The sequence below is a fragment of the Lissotriton helveticus genome, chromosome 2_1 (genome assembly GCF_964261635.1).
Source record: "Lissotriton helveticus chromosome 2_1, aLisHel1.1, whole genome shotgun sequence".
Taxonomy (NCBI): Eukaryota; Metazoa; Chordata; class Amphibia; order Caudata; family Salamandridae; genus Lissotriton; species Lissotriton helveticus.
Window position 1 is genome coordinate 242,541,323 of NC_136059.1, and position 15,706 is coordinate 242,557,028.

Below are 15,706 nucleotides of genomic sequence, written 5' to 3' on the forward strand. Positions count from 1 at the left end.
AAAATACCATTTCAAATTAACTTATTTATTTGAAAAGATTTTAAAAAGGTAAAAACACAGTGACAGTCTGCATTTGGGCGATATGCAACAAAAATTAAAGCGAACACTTAGTAAAAAAGCTTTTCGATAAAAAGCAAGGGCTGTTTGAATATTCAATTCAATATAACTTTATTCGGTCTAAAAAACAATAGGCCATAAAAGTACATGGAAATATTGCACATACCTATAAGCACACATAACATTTTTTAAATGATCGTACATTAAACACAGTTATAAAATAGGTACATGAAGGACTTTAAGGGTTCAAAAACACATCAAATAATATGTTAAATAACCATGCTTGAAATGAGCAGAAAAGTGCAAGCCGAAGTCTGGTTTCAGTGCTCCATTGCAGTATTATAGGCAGTAGATGCAGCTAAAAGAGCACGAGGAGGAGATAGAGAGAAAATAAAACCTCTAGTAGGGTCAGCCATGTGCTTCTACTATCCCCAGGAGTAAACCCAACATCTCTGCCAACTCTATATACTGAACCATACAGCAGGTAAAATTCTGACAGACTAGTCCATCATGGTGTGTCTAACCCCAAATGCTGCTTTCAAAAACGGCACAGGATGTGTAAACAATTTTGGGTGAACTCAGGGATTGTAAGTGAAAGAGAGCTCGCCTATAGCAGCGGAGGCCTAGCCTCCGTAACAAGGGTCGTAGAAAGTGCTTTCGTGCTAGGCTGTGCAATTTACAGAAGAGCATGAAGTGCAATAGCGATTGTGCAGAATAATTATCACGAGGCAGGAGGACACTATGTTACCCTCTGGGTCTAAGAAGTGTTTAAAAAATAAAGACCAATAAATAGTCCCTGCTCTGAAGCAGAAAAGAAGTGACCGCTCACATCTTGGCAGGTCGAGCGAGAGATACAAAGGGGGGACATCTGTGTGTAAAAGACTATAGTAATACAACACAGAGGGTTTGTATAACTTGTGTTTCAGCCGATATTTACAAGGTAGTAGTTAAATAAAGTTTTCACCTCAAACTTGGCATTTTGGGGGATACGACTGGATTCGGTAAACCACCATTCCGAGGATACCGAGGGGGATATGTACAAGGAAGTGGTGGAGAGAGGTGTTAGCCTTCTTGGCTTAACGCCTCTCTCCTCCACTTCTGAAACGCAGGGCGGCACCATATTTACACCATAGTGCGAGGGTGTCTGCGTGCAGGGGAGGATTTTTTATGTGTAGGAAGCTGTCCCTTCCTGCACATAAACGATCCTAAAATGCCAGTCTGTCACTTTCATGTGTGCTGTTTCATGCAGCACACATAAAAGTGACAAAATGGCATTCTTTTTGAAGATTGTTTATGTACAGGAAGGGACACCTTCCTGTACATAAACACACCATGGCATTTTGTTCTTTCCATTTGTGCTGCACAAGTCAGCACATGGAAAAAGCAAAAACGAGGAGAAATAATGCATTTCTCCTCATTTCGCCATCTGAAGACCAGGATTTACCTGGTCTTAATTTTGGCGCTGCCTCCTACGTACACCACCCTTGTACATAGGGGACAGCGTCAAAAACAATGGGTGTTGTGGTGGAACGCCCAACGGAACACCCACTGCCCACCCCTTTCACGCAAACCATAACCTGAAAGGAGGCCTTATGTACAAGGCAGCGTTAAGCCACATAAAGCTGCCTTGTACATAAGGCGCAGCCCCTATCTTCACCACAACAAAGGTAAAAGTGACGTTGTGCTGGCGATAGGGACTTGTACATATGACCCGAGAGTATCTCCTATATAACTCAGCCAGTGTATGGAGTGAGCCTTGTCCAACGTCAAGCAGTCAGATATAATGTTCTTAAAGAGTTTAGGTGCTGGGTTCAACCAAATACTAACCCATAATAAAAGTGGTGCCAACTGAATCTTATCCTCGAAAAACCCCTGGTTTAACACAAAGTGGGAAATGAGACGGAGTGGACGGCAGTGTACATAGCAACCGCCGCAAAAGGCGGTTTTCTTCTGCCTGAAGAGAACAGCATTTACTGAAACCCCATACTCCAGCTCCCTGGGTGGCTACACTGAAGCATTGTGAGTTGTAAACTTTCAGTGGTGGAAACACAGTCCCCCTAATTTGTGGTCTCATGAGGTTGCAGACTGTACCCGCGGTTTTATTTAATTTAACACAGACCTGAGCAAGATGGGGAGTCTGTGATCCCATTGAACTGAAATGTAATACTAGATAACAAAAATTCTGAACAGTCATCAAAACATGCCCCTTAATACTAATTTTATTTAGCCTTAATTTGCCCGGGTCACAGGACATAATGTGCGACTTTGAATAATTAGTATTTATATTCAGGTTCTGCATAAAGGAAGCTAAACAGTCCACCTGATGTCTCAGTGCTTTTGGAGTAAGGGCTAAAAATACTGCTTCATCAGCATACAGGAAAGCGGGGACTAGGGAGCCTGTAATTCTGGGTATATCTGTGTGGGAACAGATCAATGGGATGTTAATCCATTGATATATAAAATAAATAAGAAAGATGCCAATATACAACCCTGCCTCACTCCACTCTTCAGGGGGAATTCAGAAGGGAATGTAAACGAAACCGAGCTGAAAGATTTGAGTGCAGGCAGTACAAGAAATTCACCAGAGGGTGGTCCACGCCTTGATCCAGCAACGTTGACCAGAGTTTGGTTGTGTTCACTGGTTGAATATGTCACTCATGAATGTTAGAAACCTTACGGTAATGCCAGCTGCAGACGTCTGTTTTTAAGGTTATCAGATGGTTCTGTCTGTCTGGAACTTTATATTTTCAGTACTGTTGTTTTATTTAAGCGACACATGCTATTACTGTAGTCTTGTTTTGCTTTAATTTAACTAAATGGACTAACCTTGAATTTTTAAATCAAAGCCCAGAAATGGAAATTTGATGCTGTTTGAGTACGACCAGATGGCACACCTGGTTGCCTTGCCATCCTACATGGAAGGATTAAAGGAAAAATTGCTATTATCTATAGCAGTGATTCTTAGCCTGTAGTTGGGGGACACCTGAGGGTCTGCAAAGCCTATTCAGGGGGTCCACGACTGCTTAGAAAATGCAATAATATTAACAGAGTCATAAAATGTATAGAACTAAAGACTAAAATTGAAAATTGAAATTTTTAAAACGTTCTGTAAATGTGAATGAATTTGAAATTGAAGGCTAAAAATTAAGTTAGAGTCCTCAGATTGATTTGTGGGAGCAGTGCAAGTGAATCACACAGAACATAGTTTGGACGATGAGTGGTCTTAATTGAATTTAGAAAAACTCTAACCTTCCCATTAAAATTAAAATGTAGAGTTTTGTACTTATTTGTGAATTAAATAAAATATTTCATTATTTCTGTATTTGTTTGATGAATGCTTGCTTCTGTATTTTTTGTGTATTGTTTAGCGTTTCAAATCATCATAAATGCTTAGCCTCGGGTCACCGGCTTCCAATAATGACTCAGTGGGGGTTTCCGGATTCCTTTATCGATTCAGTGGAGGTCTCATGGTTCCAGTAATGATTAGGTGGGGGGGTCCACAGAAGTCAAAATGTTAATAATCACAGATCTATAGCAATAACAATTTTAGATGATCCCTAACCCCATTTAAAATATGGATACAGAGAAGGTATCATATATAAGAATTAAAGCTTTGCAAGGATGCTTTTAATTAGAACATACAGATTAATGGAAATGTATTATCACCAGAAGGAACCATTGAATACACTGTTGAACCACCCTTTCTATGCAATCTGTTTGGACCTTGAACAAGAGAATGACTTGTATATGTCCTGAGGAAGGAGGATGTACGTAACCTGTTTCCCACCGAAACACTGCCTCTATATTTCTAAAGTCTACTTCATCATAGTATTGTTGTCATGAGAGATGAAAAATATGTTGTCCAATGGGATTCAGATGTGAGTTGTATATATGGTATGAATAATATGTGAATGGTGTATATGAAGACTAGGACCATGGGTGGATGCTTTTTCCAGAATGTAATTCCAAAAAGTGGAAGGCAATACAAGTGAAAGGTAATAAGAATAGATACAAAACCAGTAATCACACTTTTGGTGATCACGATTTACTGGTTTTACCGTTGGTTACGGATAAGAGGCCTCACCTCAGCCTGGCAACAGTTCAGGGGAGAGGCCGTGCCTCTACCCTGAGCTGTTGCAGCCTGAGGTGAGGCCTCTTATCCTTAACCTATGGGTAAAACAGTAAATTGTGTGCACCAAAAGTGCGATTACTGGTTTTGTATCTATTTTTTTTACCTTTCACTTTCATTACTTTCCACTTTTCACATAGTCCAATGCAGTAGCAGAAGAAGAAGAAGTGTGGAGAAGTGTGGCTCACTGGTTAGAGGAGGCAGACCCTGAAGCAGAGGTCAGACCGGGGACCAGGGTTCAATTCCCGACGCGGGGTCTTGAGCCCAAATGTCCACAGACTCGATAATTCTCGCTTCGGTGCCTACTCGAATCACGGGTTCACACTCTGCAACTCTGGGCAATAGCTTGCTTAATCTCCACTACGGCCCCCTGTGGCGGGATGCCTGGCTTTCACCTAGGGGATGCCCAGTACGGGTTATCTCACAGGGAAAAAGCCAGGACGGGTTCCCAAAGCAAGCACCTTGAGACCTTGCAGTGATAAGGCGCTATATAAGGACATTTGACATGACAGTAGCACATTGTTTGAAGCTCCTGAAGAAGGCAGTGAACCTCTATGAGTCGATTAGGCCGAAACATGTAGACCTGGTTCATCTGTCAAATGCAGTAACTAACTTTCCCATACTGCAGGTGCACTGTTTTTAATCCTGACACTAGGATTGAGCCAATAATGTTTTTTTTGCTCCTAGTTGTTAGTATTAGCATCACTTACCTCACATTTTGAGTTCCTTTTTTCTGCACTGCGCCCACTACCCAACCATTTTAAAGCTTCACATCTCTAGGATTTAGAATATCCTTCGTAGAGTAGGAATCTAAAAACATCCCTGAGCTCCTCCCTCGCAGTGAGGGGCATGTAGCGCTTGGCAGAGCTAGGAGTCTCCGCCAAGAGGAGAATCCCAGATGATGAAGCATGCCACCTTGGTGGGTGATGGGTTTTTGTTGTAAATGGATAGTAATGATAATCACAGGTAGCCAGGAGGTATTTTCCATGTAAGAGTTGTATTGGTAAATTGTTACAGGTTCCATAGAAGTCTTAGTAGGTGTTGAAGTAATCCTATGAAGGTCCCACCAGGAGCTGCATGGTTGCTGGTCAGCCCACTCTCTTCAATTGTCATTCTCCACACACAACCAGGCACACTCACATTCTACTCTCTCTGTCATCAAGCATTCCAACATTCCACGCATACATAACATTCATTCTGGCTGAGCAGCTAAGGGGAAGATGAATCAAGGTACAACATATCCCCTTTCCTTCGACAGCAAAAAAACACAATAATTTACAACATTGCAACTTGAAAATAAAAATGATGATACTTGCAATATTGCACACAGTTCATATAGGAAAAATCATAAAAGTACAGTGATAAGGAAGAAAGAAATGAATAGGTAGTAGAGAGTGACTAGAATGGAGGGAGGAAGAAACAGTGCAAACATTCACAGGATAGCACATACCCTTCCCTCGGAAAAAAAAACTATAGGCAATAATAGAAACATTGCATGAAAAACGATGCTTGTAACACATTCAAGTATAGCATCATGAGAGTGAAGAAAGAAAAGAAATAGGAAATATATGTAAATAAAAAAAAATAGTAGCATGACTAAAGCTGAGATGGTAAAACACCCAACTATATGGGATAGACAACCCAATGTAAGGCAAATCGCCCATCGCACCGGGCACAAAAGCATAATATATAATTGATAATGGCACAAAGGCTCAAAGGTATGAATACATAACTTATAACTCATAGCTCAAGAACAGGAATGAAACGGGATACACACATCCTCATCGCCAAAATGTTGTAAATGGATAGTAATGATAATCACAGGTAGCCAAGAGGTATTTTCCATGTAAGAGGTTTATTGGTAAATTGTTACAGGTTCCATAGAAGTCTTAGTAGGTGTTGAAGTAATCTTGTGAAGGTCCCACCAGGAGCTGCATGGTTGCTACTCAGCCCACTCTCTTCAACTGTCATTCTCCACACACAACCAGGCACACTCACATTCTATTCTCTCTGTCATCAAGCATTCCAACATTCCACGTATACATCACATTCATTCTGGCTGAGCAGCTAAGGGGAAGATGAATCAAGGTACAACAGTTTTCATCCTAATATGAAAGACTCCCCCATTAGCGACAAGATATCTCTGCTGTTGTCTCTTCTCTTCATTTCATGACAGGCGCAAGGTTTTTCTAGCCTCTAAGAATGTTTATAGAAAAAAATGGAAAGTAATGAGTAGACAACATACTGTTGTGAAATCAGAGCTCAATTTGAGCCAGTGTTTTTGGTGCTGGCACCAGCACTTAATTGTCAACACCATTACCATTACAGCACTGTTGGTCTTACTTAGAGATAAGTACAATATCAGTTGTTTATTAATGCAATACACATTTACAATGACTAATATCTACCAACGGCTGAACGCATGCTAGTATGTATTAGGAGTGTAGCTCTCAGTGTCTCCCGATGCACAGGTGGACACGAGTTATATTGAACCTATTCTTAATTGAAGGTAGAGGTGCCCCTTTTACTTTTGCGCTAAGGGGAGGAATTCCTAGCAGGCCCTTTTTTGAGGTTTTTGTTCCCTATTTTTTCTGGCTTGGATTGAATGATTCACGACTGTCAGGGGGCCTTGGACACTTGAATATGTACTGTATCCCTGAATGTCCATTAACCTGGTTATTTACTGACTTAAGTAGTTTTAAAAGTATGCTTGAGCTTTTTATATAATTTCGACATTCATTTATTAGTTGTAACTATTATTCATTATGAATGTGTACTGTCTTTTATGTAATTTTATGGTCCATTTCAAATTTTACCGAATAAAGATGTTGATTTGATTTGAGTAATACCTGCCTCCCAAGCCATTCTTATAGCTTTGAAGGGCCTGGAATTGTATAAATTGTCGTACCTGTAGGAGTTAGATGATTAGTAGTTGAGTTTTTACTGTCATTGGCAAATCTAGCAGGGGCAATGTGTGATGCAAGCTGCAGTAGGGTGACCAACCATCAGTAAATTTCACGGACTGTCTGTAATTTTGACCTCACGTCCGTTGCCCGTGAAGATCCCTTTTACGGACGCCTTTTGTCTGTAATTTTGTGCCTTGCAAGTCTACCTGAGCAGATCTTCCTGACCACTTCTCTTACCAAACATGCCTACCCAGGACCATGAGTTGTAAGCAAAATATCAGACTGGAAAATCCAGTGCAGTAACCATATAAATAGACTATTATCATATGAAATACCACAATAAGACCTGCACAGTTGCTCAAAGCTGCACACATACCGAAAAAGTATTGTCTCAACCTAATATAAAACGTATTTTGACTTGCACTTAAGTGGTTGTCTATTGCTTACTTTTATACTATCTCGCAACTTCCTCTGATGTGTCTGTAAAACGTACCTGTTGTCCCGAAGTTTGTCCTGAATTTTGATCTACTGTCCTGAATTTGTGTCCTGAATTTCGACGCTCTGTCCTGAATTTTTACACTTACCGTCCTGAATTTGCAGCAATGTCAGTTAGTCACGCTAAGCTGCAGTGGCTTCTTGAAGTGTGCCCTGGTACTTAGTTTGATACAAATTAAGCACTGTAAATGCAATCAACAATGGCACATTGAAAATTGAAAAGTAGTGTCAATAGTCGGTACCCTTGTGTCAAACGTTAACCCTAGGTTGACCCCGTGGATTAGCTTGTGGCAGCTAATAACGACCCTGGCTGTTGACTTCGCAGAAGGGTATTGGTTTTGCATACAGTCGCGTGCTTGTGACTTCACTTGCACCACTGCACTAAAGTCCATTTTTCCCCTTAACTGAGAAATTGAATCTCGGACTGTGTTCCGTCAGATTTTTTTCACTGGGGCAATCCAGGACCACAACTCCCAGAAACCATTATGGTGTTAAATTAAAATGCAGGTCTGGAACATAATCAGAACTTCCGAACACGGCTGGATGAAAGTCTCGCGGCTGACCTGGTGCACCACGGGTCACGCGCCGCGGCTACTGGAGACAGTAATCCCTGTTTTTGGCTGAGCGCGCGGTTGTTCCTTCCTTTACTTATCCAGCTGATTTGAGTTTTCCGCTAACTTTGCACGGGTGTTACCAGGGGGGCGCGCCGCGCACGTGCGCGCTGTGGCTGATAAAGGGGCGCGCGAGCAGAGTTAGATGTAGATGTAGCTGTAGGGAGTGGAGTTTGGTCCGGCGAGCGCTCTGTGGTGTCCGGTCCGGGGAGCGCTCTGTGGTGTCCCGGTGATAAGCAGAGGCGGCAGCCCGTCCCCTGCCCGGTGCTCACAGGGGCAGCAGCAACAGTAGCGGCTCCCGAGGCTGCTGGAAAAACACAATAACTCCGAGAAACTTGGCAGATAGTCAAGGACAGGGGGTGGGCAGAGGCGGCTCACGGGCACCCTCTCTGAGCCCAGGCTCGGTGGCGGAGGGGTGGGGCCGCAGGACACGCACAGGGTTACCGCCTGGCCGGGCTGGCGCTATAAAAGCTATTTCTGAGCCACGCGGATTACCGCTAGCACTATTCGTGCGTTACTGTGCCAGTGCAAGTGACCGCTAGTTGACAGGATTCATATTGAGCCTCAAATGGTAAGATCAAAACTCTTCTTACAACCTAGCTATTTCTACCTAATATTTTTTCTCCGTGTATGTTAGATAAGACAAAAAGTTTTACTTTGATTTCTTGCGTTCTATTAAATGAACCCTATTGTATCATATACTTTAAAATGTATTGTAAATTGTGCCTACATATACATACAAGTCATAAGTGTAGCTGTCTGTGTTTAGAGGTGAGGCCGCCCCATCCAAAAACCACATGCATTTTCTTCTGCTGAATGGTTGTACTGCGTGTCTGCAGTTTTGCACGGTTCTGCTTGTTTAGTCCACATCCATCACCCGCCGCCCCCCCCCTGATGGGAGTAGACCCCCATATTGTAGTTTTCTGTATGTGACGCCTGCAGTAACGCGAGGCAGGTGCCACTTTTCACTGTTTACAGTGATGTGGGAAACGGGTCCGCTATGCAGCCTGGCGGGGGAGGTGTCTGACGACCTCAGTGTGGCAGCTCCAGAACTGTGCGCAGTGTCATAAAAAAAGATAAAAGCAGCTTGTTTATCAGCATAAAGCGTGACTCGTGGGTTTTAGCTCAGAAGGCGCCCAGACGCAGGGAAAGCTCCACGTGTCCGCTATCCCTCGCGCTGCGCCCCGAGGCGGAACGCGTTCTTTTTTGCGCGTGGTCTATGTAGGAACGAATTGCGTCCCCATGAACTGTAACACCAGGGTTTCTGCTGTAATCGGCATGGAATGTCGCAGCAGCAGGCGCAATGACCCTGGAGTTATACGGTCTATGGAAACACGCTGCTTTTTTTTAAAGTATTCGGCGCAGTGACAGTCTTGGCTGCTCCAGCACGAGCCTCAGCCCCAGTGTTGTACAGCATCCTGTGGGCAAGGGAAGTCTGTCTGTGACGTGCTGTGAATAAACGGGGCTCACTGGGAAACCGCCTTATAGAAACCGAGTGCATGACATTAAATCGCCTAACAAAGTCTTGCAAGAACCAGCGGCTCAACGAGGCCCCCGCCAAGCGGGGGAAAGCGAGGTTCCTTGTTTTGGAAGGGCCCCTCTCCCACCCCCAGCCATGGCTTGCAGAATGCGTGCGATGGCATGGACTAAGAAATAGATAAACTCTCGGGAAAGTCACTCTGCTTTCCCAATCAGGACACCTGCAGCTTGCCTGAGGGGGTAACACTTCATTCAGTAGGACCCATTGAGCCCAAAACCAATCCATATCGGTGCTACCCGAGAGATGACGGGACCCCTCATCACATTTTCCGGGGTTGTTCCTCTATCACTTTGTGTGATGCCAACAGCAAGAGCCCAGCTGCAGGCGGTATATTTACCAGCAGGCAAGAATGTATTTTTCATAAATAATTTCTCATGTGTGTTTCATTTTAAATGGCAGAGCATCTTTGGTGATGTTGGTGGCAAGGAGGTCTTGTCAGCACAATGAGGGCCAGGGGAGGTGTATAGACCTGCAGGTGCTCCCTCCCAAATATTATCACTAGCACACAGAAAACAGCTGGGTCTTACAGAGGTAAAGAGAGAGTAGCCTACCTGAATGGGGATGTTCCCTTTTAAGGATTGTGAGATTGTCTCAAACTTGAGCACCTCGGGGAAATCCCTTGGCTTCGATATGTCAGAGATACCTTTGATAAGATCGGGTTAGACATTATGTTTAAAAACCCTGATACTTTGAAAAAGGACTCTAAGGCTATCATTAAAAAAGCATATAGCCAAAAATTGGGATCCTTGAGTGGTAATGAACAGGTACTACGTGTACAGGGAAAATTAGTGCGCCCATTTTATCTAACATATATCTTGAAAATGCAAGGACGTTTCTATCTAACTAGGTTTCGTCTTGGAACCTTACACTTCCTTTTTGCTTTTCCAAAGCAGGGGGGTTGGAAGGCGACATTACCCTGTTGTCCCTGTAATAATAAAGTGTCACAAAATACCCTACATCTTATTTTATTCTGTACTTTGTACAAAGATCCAAGAAATTCCTTCATCAGACCACTATTAGTATCCCTTGGAACGCCATATTACAAAGAAGGTTATGAATATTTGTTATCACTGTCAACGGACAAGATTTGTAATGCTGTATTAAGTTTCATTCGATCGGCTCTTGCAATCAGAAATCGTTATTGATTTATCTTGTGTAAATCAGAATTGTGTAATGTATTATGAGGTTTCCTTTTTTTCTTCTTCTTTTATTCATCAGAGAAATCGTTACTGATTTTATTTTTATTTAGTTTTTTATAGAAATGTGCAATAATGCATTATGATGTTGCCTTTTCTCGGATTATTTGGAAATGTATTGTGATTATTGTTGGTATATTTTTAAATAATTGTATACTTTTATGATTTCCTCTGAGAAATCGAAATAAAGTTATTTGAACGAACGAACGGGATGTTCCCTTTTAAGGAAAAAGTTCTCTTCCACCAGAGGTGGCATGCTCTATCATTCGGAAACTCCTCGAACTGTGACCGCTGATCATGGTGTGGGCTACAACTCCCTCACTTAGGAGTTCTTTGGATGTTTTCAGAGAGTTTGTAGAAACCCTGTAATGAACTAAAGGGTGGCGAGGTATGCAGAGTGTGAAGGGGTGATTAAAACGAACTCTAGCACAAGCGTACAACTTTATTTATGCATGCCTGAGTGGAGGGAGGAGGGGGTGAAAAGACATTGCAGAGGTGTCACTGGTGTAGGTCAACATGTTTCTGCCTTTTTTACTCTATTTGAAGTGTGGCATTGGCCTTCGTAAGGACCTGTGAGAATTGCTTCTGCTCTACAAATGTACGTATAGAATGAAATACAAAACTACTCAGTGGTCTGTTGTAAGTTTCAAAGCGGATCTACTGTCAATTTACCTGTGGAAGAATACAATAAACAGCTACGTTACGGTTTAAAACAAAATGTGTTATATATCGCGTTGTGCCACAAAGTACCCGAATTAGTGCTGCGTATTGAATATTTCAATGTGAACAAAGTTGAAAGACCTTGTGATCCTACAAGATTCACCTGGAACAAGGTGAATATTGAACACCATGATAATATGTACATAATACGGTTAAGCATGGCGTTCATGCATGGTACAGCAATCGCCTGGTATTTTGCTTAAGCTCGAGGGACCCTTGTTTGGCGCTCGGGGCACGCTCTGTTCCATAGTCAAAATATAGGGGAGAGGGGGAATGTACGGTGGCTGAGTACGAAAACACTCAAAAGGTACTGTTGCGTAAGACGAAGTAAGAGAACAAATGTGTCCCTGTTGGAGGCAGAGAATATTAACCCTAGTAGGATTCTGTTCATCGTAGTGATAGTGCTCACCAAAGATATGATTGAAAGCCTATGTATGTGGCATGTGAGTACGTGCACCAAAGGCATGGAGCTGGTGTGCGAAAGTGTAACCTGTCAAGGCATTCAGAGTAAATGATCTACTTCTTTTAAGTCTCGAGAACCTGTTGAACTTCTTTGAAAAGGCTCAAGAAGCAGTCTAAGAAACTGAGATCTGCTGAAAAATATACGAAAACTGGTGGGTTTCAGTAACTTGGGTAGAGATTCTACAAAAATGTTCTATGAACAAAAATAGAGCCAGCCTCCTCCTTCCTCTGTGTGCTTTGATATGTGCCCCTCCTTACACACCTGTCCATTCATGCTTGGCTCTCATCGCCCACTCACATGCTGCTTGTCCACCCTCCCTATAGATGCACCCCTGAGAGTGCACATGACAGTTGCATGTTGAGTGGGGGTTGATGGACAGCAAGAGTGACCCAAGGTGGCATTACAACAGGTTAACGTCCCAACATTGTTCCCTATGGCTAAGTGGACAGCTGCTGCCTTGGCCATTCATTCCTTCTCGCTTTCTGACCAATCTGTAGGATTTTACTTGGCCTGGAAACTTTGACCCAGGCATAACAGGAATATTTTTTTGAAAATGTTTATTTTGAATAATCCAGTCCCCATGCTTGGCACCCTTACTTACATGTGACATTTCACCAAATCTAGTTTAGAAGTAGTGACCGGTTTAGAGTAGGAAAAGCCCAAATACCACAGCTAGCCTCATCACAAAAATGGGTTTATTTGCATGGTCAAAAGTTTGACTCCCCATTGTGTTTTAGGACCTATTGTTTCCTGGGGACGGTCCAGCAGTGGTATACCCTTTTTAATGAGAAATGTGGAATAGTAGAATATTTGTTATGATAGACTGAGTTTCTCACTTTTTCGGGCTTCTATATGTAAGTTAGCATGCAAGGAAACACATTTTTGCAAAATAAGTTTCAGAATCAGATGGTATTATGGGTAACCACAAGTTCAGATTTGTACAGATAACCACTTTTCCTACACTCAGTTTCTTGGGCACACTTCAAGAACGCATGTTTCCATCATACTCCTTTTTCATAAATTAGATTTTACCAAATGTATTGTTGCACGGTCAGTATATAATGAAAAATCATTCTAAGCACTTCTTGGCTCTTTATATCGCATGTTTTTGGAGAATATATGACGATATTCCGCAATGCAACATCCCGCATACCATCACCCTGCAATTTTTATAACGCGGGACTATTACTCCGCAAAGCCATCATTCCCTAAACTTTTACAACGCATATGACTTTATCACGCATGCCAATATAACACAAATACATGTGTGGTAAAGTCATATACATTGTAAAAGTACATTATTAAAAAATTATATATATATATGTGTGTGTATGTATGTATGTATGTGTATATATATATATATATATATATATATATATATATATAATACACATACACTATTTTTTTTTATTTAATTAAAACATTTATTCTTTTAAATTGCATTATTTAATTATTTTTTTTTATTACTACCCTTTACACCCTAAAAACTAATCCCACCCTGGTCCCTGTAAATACCCCTGCACCCCATAATCATAACCCACCCTTACTCCTTAAAATACCCCAACACCCTTAAACACTAACCCATCTTAACCCTATAAATATACCCTGCACAGAAAAACCCAAACCTATCCCTGAACCCTAAAAATACCCCTGTACCCCAAAATCCAAACATGCCCCTGAAATACCCCTTTACCCCAAAACTCAAACCTAGCCCTTAACCCTAAAAATACCCCTGCACCCCAAAATCCAAACATACCCCTGACCCTAAAATACCCCTGTACCCCAACCTACCCCTGAACCCTAAAAATACCCCTTTACCCCAAAACTCAAACCTAGCCCTTAACCCTAAAAATACCCCCGTACCCCAAAACCAAACCTAGCCATGAACCCTAAAAATACCCCTAAAAATACCACTGTCCCCTAAAACTCGTACCTAACCATGAACCCTAAAATACCCCTGTACCCCAAAACCCAAACCTACCCCTGAACACTAAAAATACCCCAAAACCCAAACCTAGCCCTGAACCCTAAAAATACCCTGTACCCCAAAACTCAAACCTAGCCCTGAAGCCTAAAAATACCCCTGTACCCCAAAACCCAAACCTAGCCATGAAGCCTAAAAATACCCCTGTACCCCAATACCTAAACCTATCCCTTAAATACCCCTGTACCCCATAACCCAAACCCACCCTTAAAATACCCCTGAACCCCTCAAACATATACCCCAACACCCTCAAACTAAAACCATATACTTACCTTAAACTTACATTTAAAAAACATATCCTTTTACCATTCATGCATTTACAACGAATTTCGTTGTAAAAGCATGCGTGGTAAAAGCATATAAAATGTAATGGTATGTGTTATAATAGTATTGCGGAGTAATGGTACTTGCGTTGTAATGGTATGAGGAGTGAAGGTATGCGGAGTGAAAGTTGTGGAGTGAAGGTGTTTTACTGTTTTTCGACAACCATCAAACACTATATATCTCTGCGACCAGAAGGCTATGACTGACATAATGGTATATTACATTTGTAAATCAGCCATTAGGGCAAAAAAGCAGAGCAAAACAGTATTGATGACATCGGCACATATTTCTACATCTTATTGTATATTGGTTTTACTCTATTTCTGATTTCAACAATTAGTTTCTTTGATAAAACCATGATGGATCTACATAAATGACCTGTTGCTGACTTCAGGATTTAGTGTTCTTTTCAGAAACGTATAGGTTTCAGCCACAAACTGCAATTTGGGAGAAAACACAAAAAATGGAAGAAATCAGCTACTACTTAGAAAAACACAAGATCTGTGCTAAATATTTCTTTTTTTAAACAACTCTGCTTGTTGCTGAATGAATTATTCTCTTAGCCAGCAAACTTTTAATAGATGCTGTTTTTAGAAATAAATGTATGCTTTCTTGTACTGCATCTTATCCCAATAAAAACAGAGAGAATTTCATGTTGCTATATTTTGGTTATTTTCCCGGTTCCCTTCAGGAGGAAATAAAGGACAAATTTGGCCTGGATACCTTTGTGGAAACATGTCATGAAGGCTTAAGCTCCCCAAACAGCAGAAAAGGCTCTGTACTGTGGGTGGGCGAGGGAACTAGCAACTAAAAGATTATGCATTGTCTTACACCCTTCTGGTGCATATATGTATTTTGTTTGTACAATTCATGAACATTTCCCATACATTTACTTCCCTAAAGTCTTGCCTTTCCCTGATCAGTCAACTTGGGAGGAAAAATGTGTTTTGTGCAGCTTCTCCGCTTCATATTTGCATTGGTCATTGAAATGAATTTTGTCTCCAAAAATCTTAAATTGTTAGATTTTGTTAGCATGCAATCGGCCGACGTGTTAATCATGACAAAGGAATGTACTTAGCAACTGTACTATGTACATTTAGACTAATCCCACCTGCAATATTGAGCTCTGGATAGAGCGAAAAATCATGCTTCTTGGTTTCAGTGAGAAGCTGGATTCAGATTTTTATTAGTTTTGGAACTCTAATGAGGTCCACTTATAAAGATACATACCAATTAATACATAAAATACAATAAAACCATATAAGAATACAAAATGATAAG

The 15,706-nt window shown here is 41.5% G+C and overlaps 1 protein-coding gene across 2 annotated transcripts in view; it reads left to right on the forward strand.

Annotated features, from left to right (window-relative positions):
* The window catches only part of SLC14A1 (solute carrier family 14 member 1 (Kidd blood group)), a 152,255-nt gene that overhangs the window by 76,266 nt on the left and 60,283 nt on the right, over nt 1-15,706 (forward strand). The window contains exon 1 of one of the 2 annotated variants that reach the window (XM_078674739.1): nt 8,337-8,769. The exons of the other annotated variant lie outside the window; for it this stretch is intronic. Within the exon in view, the coding sequence (XP_078530865.1) occupies nt 8,767-8,769 (3 nt within the window). The 5' untranslated portion in view covers nt 8,337-8,766. Of the gene's footprint in view, nt 1-8,336; nt 8,770-15,706 lie in introns of those variants that run through there. 2 annotated transcript variants of the gene reach the window in all.